Source organism: Zootoca vivipara, chromosome 13, assembly GCF_963506605.1.
Source record: "Zootoca vivipara chromosome 13, rZooViv1.1, whole genome shotgun sequence".
NCBI lineage: Eukaryota > Metazoa > Chordata > Lepidosauria > Squamata > Lacertidae > Zootoca > Zootoca vivipara.
This window is the reverse complement of record NC_083288.1, coordinates 50,551,786-50,571,497: the sequence shown is the minus strand read 5'-3', so window position 1 is coordinate 50,571,497 and position 19,712 is coordinate 50,551,786. Positions and strand designations below refer to the sequence as shown.

Genomic DNA, 19,712 nt, shown 5'->3' with positions numbered 1-19,712 from the left:
ACATGGGGCTACCTTTGAAGGTGACCCGGAAACTACAACCCAGAATGCGGCAGCTAGACTGTTAACTGGGAGCGGCCGCCGAGACCACATAACACCGGTCCTGAAAGACCTACATTGGCTCCCAGTACGTTTCCAAGCACAATTCAAAGTGTTGGTGCTGACCTTTAAAGCCCTAAACGGCCTCGGTCCAGTATACCTGAAGGAGCGTCTCCTCCTCCATCGTTCTGCCCGGACACTGAGGTCCAGCACCGAGGGTCTTCTGGCGGTTCCCTCGCTACGAGAAGCCAAGTTACAGGGAACCAGGCAGAGGGCCTTCTCAGTAGTGGCACCCACCCTGTGGAATGCCCTCCCACCAGAGGTCAAAGAGAACAACAACTACCAGACCTTTAGAAGGCATCTCAAGGCAGCCCTGTTTAGGGAAGCTTTTAATGTTTGATGGATTTCTGTGTTTTAATATTTTGTTGGAAGCCGCTGGGGGAACCCGGCCAGATGGGCGGGGTATAAATAATAAATAATAATTATTATTATTATTATTTAGATCCTGCCTCTACTCAGTGGCGCACACAGGTCTTCCCCTTCCGGTTGTAGCCTCACGACAACCCTGTGAGGCAGGCTAGGCTCAGAAGGGCAGCAACCGGCCCCAAGATCAGACGGCATGAGCTACGAGCTACATGGGGAGTCAAACCCTGGTCTCTCTGACAATCTATAACCACCAGGCCACACTTGCTGCTCCTGCCAGTCTCCTCCTCCCTTCCATCCTTACCTTTCTCGCTTCCACTATCCACATCTCTGTAATTGATCAGCCCTCAGCTCTAACCTGTAGCTTGTAGAAGCTGTCAGCGTGCGGCAGCAGCCACACCATGGAAACGGCTTCCGCTGGCCGGCTAAACCAGGTGAGGGGAGCCGATGGGTTTCAAACCCTCAGGGAGCTAAGGACTCTGCATGCAAAGGCAGGCTCCAGCGGCTGGAGCAGAGGAGCCCAAGAGTGGGTCAAGAAGGCAGTTTCTGCACCTGCTGTAGAGTGAAATGAGGAGCGGATGGGGCTTGTCCACATGGGAAGGTCACCCATGTCAGAGAAGAAAAAAACTGACCCTAAACCTCCACTGCTTTGAGGGATATCTTCAAGAGAAAAGGCCTTCGAGAACCAGTTGCGGAGGAACTCAAACGGGAAGAAAGCCGTTGCGCCCAAGTGCTGTTTGCCTGCTTCCCATAGGCATCCAGTTAGAATCATAGAATCATAGAATCATAGAGTTGGAAGAGACCACAAGGGCCATCCAGTCCAACCCCCTGCCAAGCAGGAAACACCATCAAAGCATTCCTGACCGATGGCTGTCAAGCCTCTGCTTAAAGACCTCCAAAGAAGGAGACTCCACCACACTCCTTGGCAGCAAATTCCACTGCCGAACAGCTCTTACTGTCAGGAAGTTCTTCCTAATGTATAGGTGGAATTTTCTTTCTTGTAGTTTGAATCCGTTGCTCCGTGTCCGCTTCTCTGGAGCAGCAGAAAACAACCTTTCTCCCTCCTCTATATGACATCCTTTTATATATTTGAACATGGTTATCATATCACCCCTTAACCTTCTCTTCTCCAGGCTAAACATACCCAGCTCCCTAAGCCGTTCCTCATAAGGCATCGTTTCCAGGCCTTTGACCATTTTGGTTGCCCTCTTCTGGACACGTTCCAGCTTATCAGTATCCTTCTTGAACTGTGGTGCCCAGAACTGGACACAGTACTCCAGGTGAGGTCTGACCAGAGCAGAATACAGTGGTACTATTACTTCCCTTGATCTAGATGCTATACTCCTATTGATACAGCCCAGAATTGCATTGGCTTTTTTAGCTGCTGCATCACACTGCTGACTCATGTCAAGTTTGTGGTCTACCAAGACTCCTAGATCCTTTTCACATGTACTGCTCTCAAGCCAGGTGTCTCCCATCCTGTATTTGTGCCTTTCATTTTTTTTTTGCCCAAGTGTAGTACTTTACATTTCTCCTTGTTAAAATTCATCTTGTTTGCTTTGGCCCAGTTGTCTAATCTGTTAAGGTCATTCTGAAGTGTGATCCTGTCCTCTGGGGTGTTAGCCACCCCTCCCAATTTGGTGTCATCTGCAAACTTGCTCAGGATGCCCTCAAGCCCATCATCCAAGTCATTGATAAAGATGTTGAACAAGACTGGGCCCAAGACAGAACCCTGTGGCACCCCACTAGTCACTACTCTCCAGGATGAGGAGCCATTGATGAGCACCCTTTGGGTTCGGTCAGTAAGCCAGTTACAAATCCACTGAATGGTAGCATTGTCTAGCCCACATTTTACCAGCTTCTTTACAAGAATATCATGGGGCACCTTGTCAAAGGCCTTGCTGAAATCAAGATAGGCTACATCCACAGCGTTCCCTTCATCTACCAGGCTTGTAATTCTGTCAAAAAATGAGATCAGATTAGTCTGACATGACTTATTTTTCAGGAACCCATGCTGACTTTTAGTGATCACAGAGTTTCTTTCTAGGTGCTCACAGACTGTTTGCTTAATGATCTGCTCTAGAATCTTTCCTGGTATTGATGTCAGGCTGACTGGGCGGTAATTGTTTGGGTCCTCTCTTTTCCCCTTTTTGAAAATAGGGACAACATTTGCCCTCCTCCAGTCTGCTGGAACTTCGCCTGTTCTCCAGGAATTTTCAAAGATTATTGCCAGTGGTTCTGAAATCACCTCTGCCAGTTCTTTTAATCAGTTAAGTGATAGAATTGTCAAGAGAAGGGACCCCTGGGGGTCATTTAGCCCAACCACCACCCAAGACTCTGAAGAGCCACTGCCCACCAGGGGTGAGAGCTGCAGGGCTGAAGAGTGTAATTTGGACCTTAAAAGAGCAGCTTTGTCTCACGTTAGGGTACAGGTCTATGTAAGGTAGGCTTATCTCAGCAGGAAACATTGCCTGCTTTTCCTTTCTAGCAACTTCGGGAAAAGTTACTTCCTGTTTCCACGGCACGAAATGCTCCTAGCTAAAGGGGTGAACATGCAGATTATCCCATTTGGTTGGCTCAAAGCCCTCTGCATCTTCTTTAAAGGAGGTCGGTGTATCCCCATATTACAGACTGAGAACAAATGTCTGGGGCTTTTTAGTTTAGAGTGCCAGTGTGGCATAAGGGTTGGAGTATTGGACTAGGACAAGGATGTCCAACAGGTCGATTGCAATCTACTGGTAGATCCCCGGGAGGTTTTGGTAGATCATGGTCGATCGCTGTGTTGTAAACACAATCTGCCCTTATAGAGTCCTTTGTAGGTTCTCCATCGGTAGGAGAAAAAAACAGAGGCCAAACAGAGAATATTGAGAAGCAAAGCGGCTAGTAAGCCTGATCTTTATTGAACTGTTGCAACAGGGTGCCCCCTCACAGGCAGGAGAAAGGAGGAGGACCCAAAACAAAGGTGTGCCTACCCTTATATGGACATTTTGAAATTCCCTGCCCTGGAGCTCAACCACCCCTCCATACATCATACCTACATCACAGAAGGGATGTAGCCCAAGACCACCCCCCCAGATACATCATACCTACATCACAGAAAATGCGGTCTACAACATAAATTTGAATGTTTTTCCTGTCTGGGCAGGAGTGCCTTATCTAATTGCCTTTCCTGGTATTCTGGTCATTCCTTTGAGATGGTAATTAATGCCTGAGACAATGGGAAGGTTCGCTCCCCCCCTCCCTCCTTGCAGAGAAACATTTGGTCAGTTTGGGAGTCAAAATGGTTTCAGGACTGTCTTCCTGTACTGTTTTCAGTCATTAGTTTACTGTATATATTTATTTATGTGTGTTTACATTGCACATTTATGAACATTTATTATATATTGAAGACCTTAAAATTCTTATAACAGCTGGGTTCCTAGGAGCTTGGAGAGCACGGTTTGAATCCCCCCCTCGGCCATGAAGCTCACTAGGTGACCTTGGGCCAGTTACCATCTCTTAGCCTAACTTACCTCACAGGCGAAACAAAATAAAAAAATTCCTTCCAGCAGCACCTTAAAGACCAACTAAGTTTTTTATTTTGGTATGAGCTTTCGTGTGCATGCACACTTCTTCAGATACACTTAAATAGAAGTCCCCAGATGCTTATATATAGAGAAGGGGGGGAGGGGTATCACTCAGAAGGGTGGTGGAAATGGGTGATGGACTGACTGATAGCTGTTGACTGTGAACGACTGCAAATGGTCTTGCATGAAAAAGCAAGGGGTGAAATGGCTGAAGATCGCTTTATCATGTATAATGAGATAAGAATCCAATGTCTCTGTTCAAACTAGATCTCTCCATGGTTTTAAGCTTGGTGATAAGTTGCAATTCAGCAACTTCTCTTTCCAGTCGATTTCTGAAATTCTTTTGTTGTAAGACAGCTACTTTGAGATCTTGTATAGAATGTCCTGGGAGATTGAAGTGTTCTCCTACTACCGGTAGTTTCTCTGTCTTGTAATTCCTGATGTCAGATTTATGTCCATTTGTCATAGGTATGAGCTTTCGTGTGCATGCACACTTCTTCAGATACACTGAAGCAGAAGTCCCCAGACGCTTATATATAGTCAGATGGTGGGGGGGGGGAGGTATTACTCAGAAGGGTGGAGAGAGTGGGTGATTGACAGACTGATAGCTGTTAGCAAGGGGTGAGAATTCCTTCCAGCTTCATCATGTATGAGATAAGAATCCAATGTCTTTATTCAATCCAGGTCTCTCCGTGGTTACCTCACAGGGTTGCTGCGAGGGTGAAATGGGGAGCAAGAGAACCACGTACACACTTAGATCCTCGGAAGATAAAAAGTGGTATATAAATGTAATAAAATAAAGAGGACCAGAGTATTAAAACTAGCACCAGAACTCGGGGCATCACACTAGGTAGAATGTTGGAAGATTCAGGACAGATCATTGAATTATAGAGTTGGAAGGAACCTTTTCTAACCGCTGCAATGCAGGAATCCCAAACAGATCATATAACGGAGGGCCATCGAACCTCTGCTTTGAAACCTCCAAAGGAGGAGAACCCACCACTTCCTGAGGGAGACCGTTCCTCCCACGAACCGCTCGAACTGCTCTTGCCGTCTGAAAGTTCTTCCTTGCTGTCAGAATCTCCTTCCCTGTAGTTTTAATCCCTTGGCTCAGGTCCCACCCTCCAGAGCAGAAGAAAACAAGTTTGAAAGAAACTTATTCATACAGTGCATAGTTAAACTGTGGATGGCTTCAATAGGGGATGGGCAAAATCACAGAGGACAAGGCTGTCAATGGCTACTGCTATGGTTTTACTCTTGGGATTGGAAGGGGGCGGGGAAATGGCCTCTGAACAGCGGCTGCCCGGGAACCACAAGTGGGGAGAAAGCTGTTGTGCTCAGGTCCTGCTTTCAGACTTTACATGGGGCTTATTTGGTTGGCCGCTGTGAGAACAGGATGGGCTACTGACCTGATGCAGCCGCAGAGCTCTTGTGTCTAACTGGCTTGCCTAAGGCTGTCTATAGCAAGGTTTGAACAGAGGAGTGCTCAGCTCACCCTCCTGACTGCTACCTGAGGCTAGCTTCTATGGGTGCAGCGGTTGTTGGGGTGAAAGGCATCTCCCCCCCCCACTTTCACTCAGAGCCCCCTGACGCTTGCTGAAGAGGGCAGTCTGACAAAGGCTCCCTTCCATCTTTGGTCGCTTGAGAGTCCACACAGACCTTAAGAACACCGCAAATCGTGTGCGGTTTTTCCAGTTTTGAGAGACAATTCTTGGCAGGTTGCACAGTGCAAACAGCCTCGCTTTCAGCAGCTGAGCTGACCACAAGTGCTGATATTTCTAAATTCCTAAGCAGTGACTCAGCAGCTCAGACCTGGAAAACAACACAACACAGAATCTGAAGGCTTCCAGTTGCCCTCCATTTCCCCCGTCCTCTGGAACTAAACTTATGGCAAAAGCCTCATGCAATACCGTTTTTCCGGCATGAGGACCAGAAACCTCAAGGGCCTGTTTACAATGGCCGCTTACACAGCAGCACCCCGAGGGTGTGATCCAGGAAGCTGACACCCTCTGCTGCAAAAACACACTTGCAAGCAAAAACACCACAAGAGGCTTAAGTCAGTTTTTTTCCTTTTTAAAGGTAATTTATTCACAATATTTGATTATAAAAACAGACTCCGACACAGGTGGGGCAACTGCAAAGTGGGCTTTACCGCCGCGGGAGCCCCAGAAGAAGGCTCTCGTGCTCCAATCAGCTCATTAAAATGCAAATGTAATCAGAGGCACTTTAAGGCATCAGACTTCGGTGACAACCAGATGGCGTTTGTATTTATGAGCCCAAATCAGACTCGGCTCCTCAGGAGAATGGAAGAGTTTGCATGGAGAAGGGGGGGGGAGTTTGCTCAAGGGAACAAAAAGGCATTCAGCCTTTGCAGAATTCACCTGTAAGTCGGGAATGGGGAGAGAACCCAAGTGTTGCTGGATGACATCCCTGACTGTTGTGTTGGAATCTGCCCGTGTCTGGAGGGGCCACAGGTTAGCCACTCCCTCTTTAATTTAAAGGGCACGTAACAGGGCATGGGGACTGCCCGCTTCACAGAGCTTACCTGTGATGTCATTGCTTCTTTTATTAGGAGGGGGGGAGTTGGGGGGGAGAACCCTGCTAGTCCAGGGAACTGGAATTCACCCTCCAGAGCTGAACAGCCAATTTCATTTTTTTACAGCAGGTACAACTCCCCACCACCCCCACATAACATGCGCATGTTACGCCAAACAGGGTTTTTCTTAAAACGCATTCACATTCACATGGACATTCCCCATTCCAAGCAACCTTTTCCTTTTCTGACTTTCAGCAAGTCCTCTGCAGCCCGAGAGCTCTCGCCCCGCCCTGTGGATCTACTTGCTTGTTTAGCCTCCTCCCCGTTTGCGCATGCCTCCACACGCCCCCACCGGCGGCCTAGCGTTACCAAACAGCTGGCACCCAGGCCCAGTGCCAGCTGGGGGAGTTACCAGTGGCCTACATGAAGGCAGCCTGGGAGAGAAAAGGAGGCGCTTGTGTCACTCGGGCAAGGAGGAAGCCCGGCCCCCTGCTTTTTGCCGAGGCAGGCCCAAGGCCTTGCAGCCATTTCCAGTGTTGGCTTCGCTGGCTCAAATCCCAATCTGGATGGGATGGCCGCGAGCACAGCAGGGAGGCGAAGCGGTGCAGCTGCGCCACCTAGCGGACAGCAGCATGCGCGGGAGGTGCCTGGCAGAAAGGAAGTCGACGGCCAACTCAGTGCCCTGACATCATCACAAAGACTCACGGACTGCCACCTGTTCCCTAGCCCCCCCCCCTTCTGCACCACAGACATAACTATTTCCACTTTGCTCAAAGCAAAGCAAGCTTCCTAGCTGTATCCCAACCTCCCCAACTAAAGCAGCTCCTGTGTTCAAGGCTCCACAAACACTTCATCCAGCTGGGACCTCAGTTTCTCCCTTCCTACCTCAAGTCCTCCTACCATAGCTGCCAAGTTATCCCTTTTTTAAAGGGAAATTCCATTATGCTGAATAGGCTTCCTCGCGAGAAAAGGGAAAACTTGGCAGCTATGCCTCCTACTGCCTCCTTGTCACCACACTCCCTGCCACCACATCCAAGCCACTCTGCTGCCCGTCAGCATGCCCCATCCATTGTTTCTTACCCCGGGTAATATACTCAAGGTGGCTTACAATTAATAACATCCTTTAAGCCCACTGCTGCATTGGAGGGGAAATTAACGTGGTGCCCTCTCCATGATGGGAGACAGAGTCCAACCACATTTGTAGGACACCACCCTCCAGATTAAAGGAGGACATGTGGAGGGGAAGGAGTGTTCGTCTCCATTTTCCCCCCAATGAAGATTTGTGTGCCAAGCAAGGCTCCTAGCCTGCACTGTCTGGCACCTGGGAAGGGCAAGTGTTCTGCGTGAACACAACCTGCGGGGGTGCAAGTTGATGGCAAACTCTTCCAGAAGAGCAGTCACATTCATAAAATAGTGGCGTTGGAAGGAACCCACCCTCCAGTTCAAACACCCTGCAGTGCAGGAACCACAGGGAAACAAGCCCTTGAAGTTAGAGCAACAATAAAGACTTGTAGCATCTTATAGTAGATAGTGCTGCTATCACCTGCATTCCACATTCTTAACTGTCCTCTTCCTACCTCATCTGTAGTCCCACCTTCTAACACTCACACCAAAGTCACCCAGTTAAACAACCACTGACCTGTCTTTTACTTCCGGTTCCCTCTGGTCTCTCTGCTCTCCAGATATTTAATTCCAGTTTCATCAACACCAACCCACTTCTTTTGATTCTCAGTATGTTAGCCACAAGTTCCTCCCCCCCCCCAAACCCAGACACGTTCTAGCTAGAAGATCAGCCAGGATTATAAAGATTTACCACCAACAGACAATGTGAAGTGTTTTCTCCGTTCTGTAAACATTTACTCTTTCAGGTAAACCGGCTTAGGAACCAAGTGCCTGAAGGAAAACCTGCTCCCCTTTACTAACCTGTCTGTACATTCAGGTCATCTCCCCGCTCCTCCAGTTGCCCACAGACCACCTTCTCAGACGCGATGCCCCATTCAGTGAGTCTCATCTACTGCCAACACTGTTTCATGCAAAAAGGGGTTATTAAATCTTCCAGGCTTTCAGAATGTGTATGGGGTTGTTGTTGGAATTTTTTTATTAAAAACCCCCACAAAACAACGTGATATTTTATCAGTTTTGTAACCTGCCCAGGCACCTCTGCTGAAGGGTGGAATATAATCCTTTAAATCAAAATAAACTTGATGTGGGTGCTGAGAATTTCCTCTTAGCGGTGCCAACAGAGCTCACTTTACTTCCCATCCAAAATGTTCAGCCAATATCCCCTCCTCCACTCACTCCCAGCACCGAAAACACCAAGCGGTTCTTAATCTGCTTCCTACACACACAGCTTTTGTCTCCAAAATCCCCATTTACGCAGCTGGCTTCCCCCCCAAAACGACACACCTTTAACTTTCAAGGGAGCCTTTTTAACTTACAAGGCCATTCTCGCACCACCACCCACAGGTACATTCCCCTACCAATGAAACCTCACCTTCTTCTGATTTTTTTTTTGGGGGGGGGCAGCATCAGCCTCCAAAAGCAAGCTGGCTTCCAGACCGAAAACCTCGCCAACCTGAACTCTTTTAATACCCACACATCAACCCTTCCCAATCACTGTCCAAGTATTTTCCCCATTAAAAGCCACAAATCCCCATATTGCTACCTACCTACCCCCCCCCCACCAAAAAAGGGCCCAGGAATCTAATGAATTCGTCTTACTTTCCTCAGTCCAAAATGCCAAATTTTAAGTCTTCTTGGACACCAACACAGAAGAATTGCCTTATTTCCCCCCTCCCTGCCCCCCAATATTTCTCCTCCCCCCTCCCGAATTTGCTCATTTTCTCACCCTATTCCCCCCACAAGTATCTCCAGATACTGCTTCGTCCCCTAATAAAAAACTTAAGCTCTTAAACATTTACCTGACCCCCCACACGCATAAAAGATCCACCCCTCGCTCTCCCAAGGTCCCCCAAAACACAAGACCCCCCCAAAAAACACGACCGGTCAATTATTTCCCCCCCTTTTTCACTCCTACACACCGAATCTAAACCACTCACCAGCACACACCGACCCCCGAGGGGCAGGCTTCCCCCCCCATGCCGCTAAAGGGCCCCCCTCGTAAGTAAACCCCCCCACTCAATCCCACGATCCCAAATATGAACCCCCCTATCCAACATCTAGGCAGGAAAAAAATTCCGTGATCCTAACCCCCCCGCCCCCGTAATCGACGTAAATTCTAGCCTTCCGTACCCCCAAATTCTGCTTTAGGTGCCTCCCCCACGAAGGCCTCAGTTCCGGAGGTAGGCCCCGAAGCCGCGGGCTTTCCAAGGGAGAGCGGCGAGGCAGCCTGGAGCCGCCTTCCGGCCAAGTGAAATGCGCGAGCCCGGCGCTTTGAAGGCCACTCCCCGGAGCGTTCCATCCGCCTCCCCTTCGCTCTCGACAAAAGCTGGCTCTGAGAGAAACCCCGCTCCTCCACCCTCGGTCACCTTCGGCCATTTTCGGCGAGTTTCGGAGCATGACCACACCCACTTCTTTTATTTTTCCCTCCCTCCCCGGCTTATGAATAGTCAATGAGGAACGCGGAGTCCCTCGCGAAACCAGCCGGAACTGGGGCGAGGTTCCGCCTTCTTTGCAGACCGAACCATTAGCAAGAAGCGGCGGGGGGGGAGAGAAAAGGAGAGAGTAATTCGGTAAGAAAAGGTATATTGCGGATTTGCAATCCGATTTAGGAGCATGTCCCATTGAAATCAATTCCGACGCAAAGGATAAGGTTGCGCATACAAAGCTTTCTCAGTAAGATCAGATTTAAACCGTATACCACTGTTGGAAGCAGCAAGGTTTCAAAATTGTGGAACCTGATTGTTCTTTTATTTGTTTTGCAAACGCTTTGCATTTATTTTCGGAAACAAAAAGCATTAACAAGTGACAGGCTTCCCTGTGACACAGAACCCTTCTTCGAGTGCAAAACCCTGCTGTCACGCGCTCAGGCTGACATTTGCAACAAATCCTGATTGACTTTGGTCGAGGCGAGCCTCAATTTCCCCCTTTTACTCAATTGGTATGGCCGCACCCCCCTCTATTGCGCCGCCTCCCTGCCCGCTTTTTTCTTCTCCAAACAACTTCGGTCTAGCCACGCCCCCTTCCGCCTCTCCTCCGCTCGGAGGGGGACGCAGGCCGCGGCGCCGCCCACTTCCGCGTCCTCGCCCTTGCCGTTCTGCTACTGTAGCCCCGTGCAGGGGGGAGAATCTATATAAGGCGGCGCCTGAGAGCCTGCTGGCTCAGTCGCGCTTTAGAGCGCGGAGGGAGAAGACGGGAGGGAAGGGGTTAGGCGGCCGGACGTGGTCGCGAGGGCGCGCGCGCGGGTGGGGCGGAGTTGGGGGACGCGGCTGAGTCTGCCGACACCTCCCCGACTCACGGTCCGCGGGCGGCGAGGGAGACCCCCGAACCCGCGGCGAGCTCGGTAGGCCCTGGGCCTCGGTGGAAACCGGAGTGTGTGGGGGAGGGGCCGCTGTTGCTTCCTGGCTGCCGACTGAGGCGGAGGCAGCGCCGCGTCTGCGTCACGTGACACCCAAAAAGGCGGAGAGAGGCGGAAAAAAAAGTGTGCAAAGATGCACGGGGGAGCGCCGTCCGGGGACAGCGCGTGCCCGCTGCGCACCATCAAGCGCGTGCAATTCGGCATCCTGAGCCCGGATGAGATGGTGGGTGGCGCGCCGCTCTGTTTTTAATATAATTTTTATTATTTAAAGAAGGTGGTGGTGCGAAAAATAAGAGGCCGGGTGGTGGGGTCTTTAAAGAACTTTCTCCAGACTTTTATCGCATTGGGATTTTGGAAGGGCAATGCTGAAATAAAGAAGAAGAAAATGCGGATGTGCTTGGCTTTCCTATGCGGGAAAGGGAGATCGATTGCACCTTCCGGGGGGGGGAGCACAGTGTTCTCTCCCCCTACCCCAAAAAATGTTGGTTTGCAGGAAGGCAGCCAAAAGCGTGCTCGCTCCTGCAAGACAAATTTTCCCACCAATTTGCAAATGTTAAAAGTGCCACAAAGCTGTTCCTTGGACACCCCGGGATGCCTGAGTGGATTTCCTTATCATTTTTTCGTTAGGGTTATATAATCTTTGAATAATTTTGCTGCTGGGACTTTTATTATTTGATTTATATACCACCAAAGATCCCGATTTGTTTTCAAAGGAATGGCAGCACAGTCCATGTTGGCATCTTTATGCTGAAGAATATTACATTCATGCACACATTTGCTCCACTGACTCCAAAACTGCATTTTGAAAGAACTTTGCGGTTTTTATTTATTATAAAACACACAGCAAGTAAGTTTTGATTGATGAGCTGGCCTTTGGGCTCTCTCCTTAAAACTTGCTCACAGATCCTGCATTTTAAGTAGCATTTGTTGCTTGTCTTCCATTAAAATCTCAGCAAGCCCCTTCTGTGTGGGGAGAGAAAATCAATGAAGTGGGTCTTACTGTACTGTACGTACAGTAGTAGAGCTTCTCTGCCTTCTTTCATTTTTGCCTGTAATCTTGTTGACGTGGAGAGCTAGGGCAGGCTGTAAAGTTTGTGAAGCCGTTTTATACCCGCAGTAAATTCTCTCCTGAATGGAAGGTGTCCTTCTGATAGTCTTCACTCACTTAAAAACGCTTTGTTTTCTTGGTAATGGTTTTTAGAGGACCATTACGGAAGTGACATAATAATAAAAAGCCCTATGCACTTCTGTTCCTTGTATCTCCCAACCTAGATATCATTCTTTTCTTCTGGTGACTTGGCTGGTACAGTAATGATTCTGCTTTCTTTTTTTCTAGAAACGGATGTCAGTGACGGAAGGGGGGATCAAATACCCTGAGACAACAGAAGGGGGCCGCCCCAAACTGGGGGGCCTGATGGACCCTCGGCAGGGTGTCATTGAAAGGACAGGACGGTGTCAGACCTGTGCAGGTGGGTTCTTAGGGCAGTGCGCCATGCGTTTTGTACTACAACTCCCAGCAGCCCCAGCCACGGTACCAGGCTAGGGGAGACGGTGCTGTGGCCTCGCTAGGAAAACTGGTTCTTGGGAAAGGGGTTGATGGGGCCAGTCTCGGAATCCGGGAGGGCTCATGATTTCCCCATCCTTCTCTTCTCCGGCAGGCAACATGACAGAATGCCCTGGCCATTTCGGACACATTGAGCTAGCCAAGCCTGTCTTCCACGTCGGCTTCTTGGGCAAGACGATGAAGGTTCTACGTTGCGTCTGCTTTTTCTGCTCCAAGCTGCTGGTTGACTCTGTGAGTAACGACAGGAGCTATTGGACCGCCTTAGAAACAAGCTCTGACCAGTGAATAGTCGAAAACAGCATGGTTTTTTTCACCAAGTCTCCCGTGATATTCTTACAAGGAAGCTGGCGAAATGTGGGCTGGACGAGGGAACTGTTCGGTGGATTTTGTAGCTGGTTGGCTGACCAAACCCATGGTTCCTTGTCATCCTGGGGGGTGGGGAGTGACAAGTGGGGTGCTGCAGGGTTCCGTCCTGGGCCTGTCGTTGTTCATCAATAGAAGTGATAAAGGAATTATGGGGATGCTTGTTGAATTTGCAGGTGACACCTAACTACTAGCTAATGTCGCGGAAGGCAGAATCGGGATTCAAAATGACCTTGACAGATTGGAGAGCTGCGCCCAAAGTAACAAAATGAATTTCAATCAGAAACATTTCAGGCTATGCACTTGGGAAGAACCAGCTTCACAAATATAGGATGGGGGACAACTGGCTTACTAGCAGTAGATGTGAAAAGATCCAGGGGTCTGATTGGACCACAAACTAAACATGAGTCCATTGTGTGATGCAGCAGCAGCAAAAAAAAAAAAAAAGCTGATGCCATTCTAGGCTGCATCCACAGAAGTCTGGTCCAGATCAAGGGAAGTAATCGTCCCACTCTATTTTGCCTTGGTCAGACCACACTGGGAATACTTTGTCCAGTTCTGGGCGCCACAGCTTTCCTGGCTGTGCTCCCCTGTGGCTTTTCAAAGAAGAGAAATAATCTAATTTTCTGTCCACAAACAATTTCCCGTCTTGTTGGCTCGTGGTTACTTGCCACAGGTGACCAGGTGAGTGCGTTGACAAGCCCTTAGGGTTGACCAATATATTTTCCTTCTAACTCTACATTCTGCTCTCGGTGATACCTGCCTGTGAGTCAAAGCCTTGTGTGGCTTCTTTGTGGGCAACCATCCATTTTTGTTTTTAATCTCGCCTTTCAGTACAGTATAGAATTCTTAAGCTGCCTCACAGCACCCAACCTACAACTCAAAAAGCAATTCCATCAGCTACAGAAATCTTAAGGGTTACTTGAAATAACCAGTGTTGGTAGCCACTGACAACAAGAACTAGGGGAAATAAAAACATGTTTTTAATCTAGTTCTGAAAAATGAGCCATTATGGCACAAGGTGAATAGGTGCCACTCCCAAGAAGGCCCTGTTTGTGTCAGCCCTCCCCTTCCCTTTGTTCAGCTTGAGTTCAAAGGTCTTCTGTTTCCCCTGATTCTGACTCCAAACACTTTGACTGTACGAACCCCCCACATTGAACCGCTCAGGAAGGCAGAATAATATGGATTCATCCTAAGAGAACAGAATACAGTGGTGCCTCGCTTAACGAATGCCCTGCTTAACGAAATTTCCGCTTAATGAAAGGTTTTTTCTAGCGGAGGTTGCCTTGCTAGACGAATTCGTTTTACGAAAAATTCGTCTAGCGAATCACGGTTTCCCATAGAAATGCATTGAAATTCAATTAATGCGTTCCTATGGGCAAAAAACTTCAATGCATTCCTATGGGATTTGCTAGACGAATTTTTCGTTATAAGAAAAGACCCGTGGAACGAATTAAATTCGTCTAGCGAGGCACCACTGTACTGGTATTTGTGGAGTGTTCTTGTCATTGCAGCAAGAAAGGCCTGTTGCATCCCTCCCCAGCCTGCCCATGTCCCCTCTGATGTGAGGCCTACTTCCCAAGAGCTATGGCAGATAGTGGGGTATTCTCACATTTGCTGGTAGTCGTGGATAATGGGAGTTGTAGTCCAACTTACAATTGCACTAGGTGTAAAATGACTTCTTCTATTACCCCGTAGTATTGAGGATGTTGGGGTGGGGTGGTCATTCAAAAGAACCCCAAATCTGGCACGGTTAATCACACCTTTTATTATTTGGGGGGAACGCCCCGTTCTTATTTTTGCTGCAGAACAATCCGAAGATCAAAGACATCCTGGCCAAATCCAAAGGGCAACCGAAGAAGCGTTTGACCCACGTCTACGACCTTTGCAAAGGCAAGAACATCTGCGAAGGTGGGGAGGAGATGGACAACAAGTTTGGAGTGGAGCAGGACCAAGGCGATGAAGACATCACAAAGGAAAAGGTCAGGACCGCAAATCGGCTGCGCAAGCCCAGCGGGGTTGGTTCAGCTTGTAAGATGTTGCACGTCAGCCTCTTATCTTAACACTCACTTTTCTTTTCTGCCTTCTGGACCATTGTGGACGCTCTCCCAGATCATAGCATCCCAGAATTGTAGAGTTCGAAGGGACCACCTCCGACGGTTCCTTAGGAGTTTCAAATAGGGCAGTGGGTCTCTCCTACTGTTGCTGGACTACAGCTCCCAGCACCCCTGACCAGGGATGATGGGAGTTCTGGTCCGACAACAGCAAGAGACCCAGTTTTGAGGAATACTGCCCTAGGCCCACGGCAGTTGGAGGGAACCCCCGATTGACCTGACAGCCTTTGTCCCATTGCTGCCTCTTTATCCAGGGTCATGGCGGCTGCGGGCGCTACCAGCCGAGGATCCGACGGTCGGGCCTGGAGCTCTACGCCGAGTGGAAACACGTGAACGAGGACTCTCAGGAGAAGAAGATTCTGCTGAGCCCCGAACGGGTGCACGAGATCTTCAAGCGCATCTCGGACGAGGAGTGCTTCATCCTTGGCATGGACCCCAAGTTCGCCAGGCCCGAGTGGATGATTTGCACGGTGCTCCCGGTCCCGCCACTGTCTGTCCGCCCCGCTGTTGTCATGCAAGGCTCTGCCAGGAATCAGGTATGGGCCAAGGGTGGACTTTGGGGGGGGGGCAAGCTTTCTTCCAACTCAAAAGTCACACTGCCATAGGCAGAAATGCAACTTTGGTTCCTCGGCTCTTGCTCCCATCATCCTGCTAGCTAGGCATGAAGGGAGTTGTAGTCCAGCAATAGCTGGGGACCTAAGTTTGGGAAAAAACTGCAGTAATTCTTCTCAATACTGCTTGCTGGAAACCACAGGAGCGGGAGATGCCTCCTGTGCTCGAATCCTGCATGCAGGTCTCCCACAGGCATCTTGCTGGCAATTGTAAGAACAGGATGCTGGACTAGATGGGCCATTGGCCCTGATCCTGCAGGGTCCTTTTTTCGTATGTCATACGCAGCCATTCAAATGATGTTTAGCCCAATGGCTTGCAATGAAAACATATCAAAGGGCCAACCTCCCTCTGCTATCGTCTTTGGCAGTTAGTAGTTACTTTTTTTTAGATATGAAGTAGCTCTTAAGCAATGTGAAATGTTAAGCAAACAAAAACAGCCAGATTTATTAAAACTGGGGAAAAGAAAAGAAAAGAAAAGAAAAGAAAAAGACAATTCTATGGTTTAAAAAGCTGGATTAAAACATCCAACTCACTTAAAAGAGACCGTATATGAAAGCCAAAGGCCTAGCAGAAAGAAATGTTTTTGCCTGCCACCTGGAGATACGTAATGATCATGCCGGGTGAGCCTCCCTGGGGAGAGCGTTCAATAAGCAGGGAGCCACCACTGAAAAGGCCCTGCTGTTGTGGGGGCCACCCTCCAGACTTCCTGCGGAAGGGAGCCCACGAAGAAGCGCCTCCGGCGAGGATGGCGCGGTCCAGGTTGGCTCCTTTTGCCTGCCCCGACAGGCTGTTTCCTTCCTCTCCCCACTCAGGACGACTTGACTCACAAGCTGGCCGACATTGTGAAGATCAACAACCAGCTGCGGAGGAATGAGCAGAACGGCGCAGCCGCCCACGTCATCGCCGAAGACGTCAAGCTGCTGCAGTTCCACGTGGCCACCATGGTGGACAACGAGCTGCCTGGGCTGCCCCGTGTAAGTGCTCAGGGGGGCCTCTGCCTGCCCCTAGCAGGGTAGAAATCTGCAGCCCGCCCCTCTTTTGCAGAGGAGCCAGCGAGCCATAGCTAGGCCGCGATGCCTCCTCCCTCCACAGGCAAACCTATATTGGTGAGTTCAGGCGGTTAAGCTGATTTTGGGGGGAGGCCTCCCCAGGTCTGTTGGTCTGGAGCTATATTTGCCTTCATTCTGATTACAAGAGACTTTCTGTGGGGGGGGGGTCCCCTTTCCATGGTTTGGACAGAAATGGGGAGTGGAAACCCAAAAGTTCTCTCAATTTGGTTGCTATTTATTCACATTTCATTAGGAGCAAATAGGCTCCTTTAGAGCAGCCTTCACCTGCTTGGCTGGCCCTCCCAGCGCTCTGGACTACAACTCCCATCAGCCCCTGTTGGTATGGAGTTGTAATTCAGCAGCACTGTAACTCCAAAAGTTTGTCTTCACCCCTGAAGGCAGAACCCTTCCATTGTCTCCCGAGACACAAAAATACATTGAGTGGACTAGGAGAGAGATTGATACACAGAGACACGCAAAATCACACACCTGTTGGGCAGGATAGCAGAGTTTCACTCTGTTCTTAAATCCATCGGATTGCCCTGCCTTGAATTAGATTAGAAAGTTGACCAGTTTCCCTTACTTAGAAGTCTTAAGAGCGGTTCCCAGTCAGTGGAGGGCAAGGGTCCAGAGTGGGACACTCCTGCTTGCTCCACAGGCAAAAGGAAGCCATTCTTTGCACCTTCATTTCCCCCACCAGCTTTTGTAAGAGAATAATGCTTTGCTTCCTCCAACCTCTTTGATTTCCAGGCCATGCAGAAATCGGGGAGGCCCCTGAAGTCCCTGAAGCAGAGGCTGAAGGGGAAAGAGGGGCGCGTGCGAGGGAACCTGATGGGAAAGCGAGTGGACTTCTCGGCCCGGACGGTCATCACCCCGGATCCCAACCTCTCCATCGACCAGGTGGGCGTGCCCCGCTCCATCGCGGCCAACATGACCTTCGCCGAGATAGTGACGCCCTTCAACATTGACAGGTGAGCCCCCTTTCCCCACCCCCCACCCCACGCCTGGTGTGCTCAGGTCCCTCGCGCCCCCGAATGCCGGCTTAACCCCTCTCCGCCTCCGCCAGGCTGCAGGAGCTGGTGCGCAGAGGGAACAGCCAGTACCCCGGAGCCAAGTACATTATCCGGGACAACGGCGACAGGATTGACCTCCGCTTCCACCCCAAGCCCAGCGACCTCCACCTGCAGATAGGGTACAAGGTCAGTTCCGCTGGGGGCGCTGGCAGGAAGCTTGGTCTGGGGGGGGGATGGGACAAAGTTGGGGAGGAGAATCACAGCCCCCTCCCACCCCGGAGTAAGCCCACAGTGGTGCTGGACCAAAGAAGGATTTGGGGAGCCCTCTTGCTTGTTCCGCCAGCAGAACCTTACAATTCTTTGATTCGTCCGCTGGCATTAAAAGAAAGGCATTGTGTGAGCTGCAGATCTTGTAGCCTTTTCCGTTCCGATAGACTCAGGTGACCACGCCAAGCATTCCTTTAAAGTTGGACAAATTCGAGCAAATGGGACAGTTGGGAAATGCCAGGGAGAGGGGAGACCAAAGGTTTTTTTTGGGGGGGGGGCATATCGCTCTTTGCAAACCTTTCCATGTGGGGCAGGCAGGGTAAGGAAATGCTCTCTTGAGAGCCAGTGTGGTGTAGTGGTTAAGAACGGCAGACTCCTAATCTGGGGAACCGGGTTCGTGTCTCCGCTCCTCCACATGCAGCTGCTGGGTGACCTTGGGCTAGTCACACTTCTCTGAAGTCTCTCAGCCCCACTCACCTCACAGAGTGTTTGTTGTGGGGGAGGAAGGGAAAGGAGAATGTTAGCCGCTTTGAGACTCCTTCGGATAGTCATAAAGCAGGATATCAAATCCAAACTCCTCCTCAAACTCCTCCTCTCTCCCCTGGGAGGCTCATCTGGCGACTTCATTAACATTAAGCGCCTGGCAAAAAACATTCCTTTTCAACCAGGCCTTTGGCTGATTAACATCCGATGCCCTTTTAAATGTGTTTTGGGAGGGGGTTGTTGGTTCTCGTTCCCTTTTTTATTATGTGCCTTGTGTTTTCTATATTGTATTTTAATGTTTTGTGAACCACCCTGTGATCTGCGCCATAGGAGCATAATTCTAGGAGCTGATGGTCCCTATGGCCCCTCCCCCAATAAAATATTTGAGGGGGCCAGCCCGCCCCCCAAGTTGATAGGCATATTTCCATTCAAATGGTGGTGTGATAAATTATGTGGGGTGGGGCTTGCCTGGGCCCTCCCAATATTTTATTCAGGTTTGCACCCCTGGATATACATATCAAGGGCGGAATGCAGATTTTAATAATCGTAATCATTAAATAAATAAATGGCATTGGTTGGCTACCGTGAGAACAGACCGCTGAGCTTGGGTGGCCCTTGGCCTGATCCAGAATCAAGGCTCTCCTTAGCATTATTATGTAGTAAGCTAGAAATCATTTCAGCGAGCAGAGTGGACATACTGTGCTTTATATCGAGAGTTGGCCAGGTGTCTCGCACGCACGCGGGACTCTGCTCAGGCTGCCCCGTCACTGACCTTCCCTCTCACGCTTCTTGGATCTTTTTGCCTTGCTGGGATGTGCCCTTGAGCTCTGATAATGCCTCTTTCTTGCACGGAGAGAGGATAAAGAGTGATGAGTGAGTGAGCATAGAAACTAGCATAGCCTTAAAAAAGTAAATACTTAAATTTGTTGTTTGCCAGTTTTTCTCTGGCCCTGCCTGCCCCTGGCATGCGGCCCCTGGGAGTTCATCCAGAAAGGAATATGGCCCTCAGTCTGAAAAAATATTTCCCCTTCGCTGCATTATATGATAAATATGCAGGCTTCTCGAAGCTGGGTTGTGTCCTATTTCACTGGTGCTTCCTCACGCGATGTCAACGTGCATCTATGCAAATGGTAAAAGTTTTCAGAATTCGTGCTGATGCGGATTCACTATTTGAATTAGTTTGGCTGCAGAAAATTCCACGTGCATTTT

At 49.6% G+C, this 19,712-nt stretch overlaps 2 protein-coding genes across 3 annotated transcripts in view; one reads left to right on the top strand and one right to left on the bottom strand.

Annotated features, from left to right (window-relative positions):
- Positions 1 to 10,020, bottom strand: part of ZBTB4 (zinc finger and BTB domain containing 4) — a 47,124-nt gene extending 37,104 nt beyond the window's left edge. The window contains exons 1-2 of one of the 2 annotated variants that reach the window (XM_035134647.2): positions 9,814 to 10,020; positions 8,485 to 8,584 (exon numbers count right to left, since the gene is read on the bottom strand). The gene's annotated coding sequence lies outside the window, so the exon portion shown is untranslated. Of the gene's footprint in view, positions 1 to 8,484; positions 8,988 to 9,813 lie in introns of those variants that run through there. The other variant, XM_035134648.2, reaches the window with a different exon arrangement.
- Positions 10,021 to 10,864: 844 nt separating this feature from the next.
- Positions 10,865 to 19,712, top strand: part of POLR2A (RNA polymerase II subunit A) — a 31,734-nt gene continuing 22,886 nt past the window's right edge. The window contains exons 1-8 of the mRNA XM_035134644.2: positions 10,865 to 11,261; positions 12,375 to 12,507; positions 12,697 to 12,833; positions 14,774 to 14,947; positions 15,334 to 15,615; positions 16,504 to 16,665; positions 17,491 to 17,711; positions 17,807 to 17,939. Of these exons, the coding sequence (XP_034990535.1) occupies positions 11,172 to 11,261; positions 12,375 to 12,507; positions 12,697 to 12,833; positions 14,774 to 14,947; positions 15,334 to 15,615; positions 16,504 to 16,665; positions 17,491 to 17,711; positions 17,807 to 17,939 (1,332 nt within the window). The 5' untranslated portion in view covers positions 10,865 to 11,171. The remainder of the gene's footprint in view (positions 11,262 to 12,374; positions 12,508 to 12,696; positions 12,834 to 14,773; positions 14,948 to 15,333; positions 15,616 to 16,503; positions 16,666 to 17,490; positions 17,712 to 17,806; positions 17,940 to 19,712) is intronic.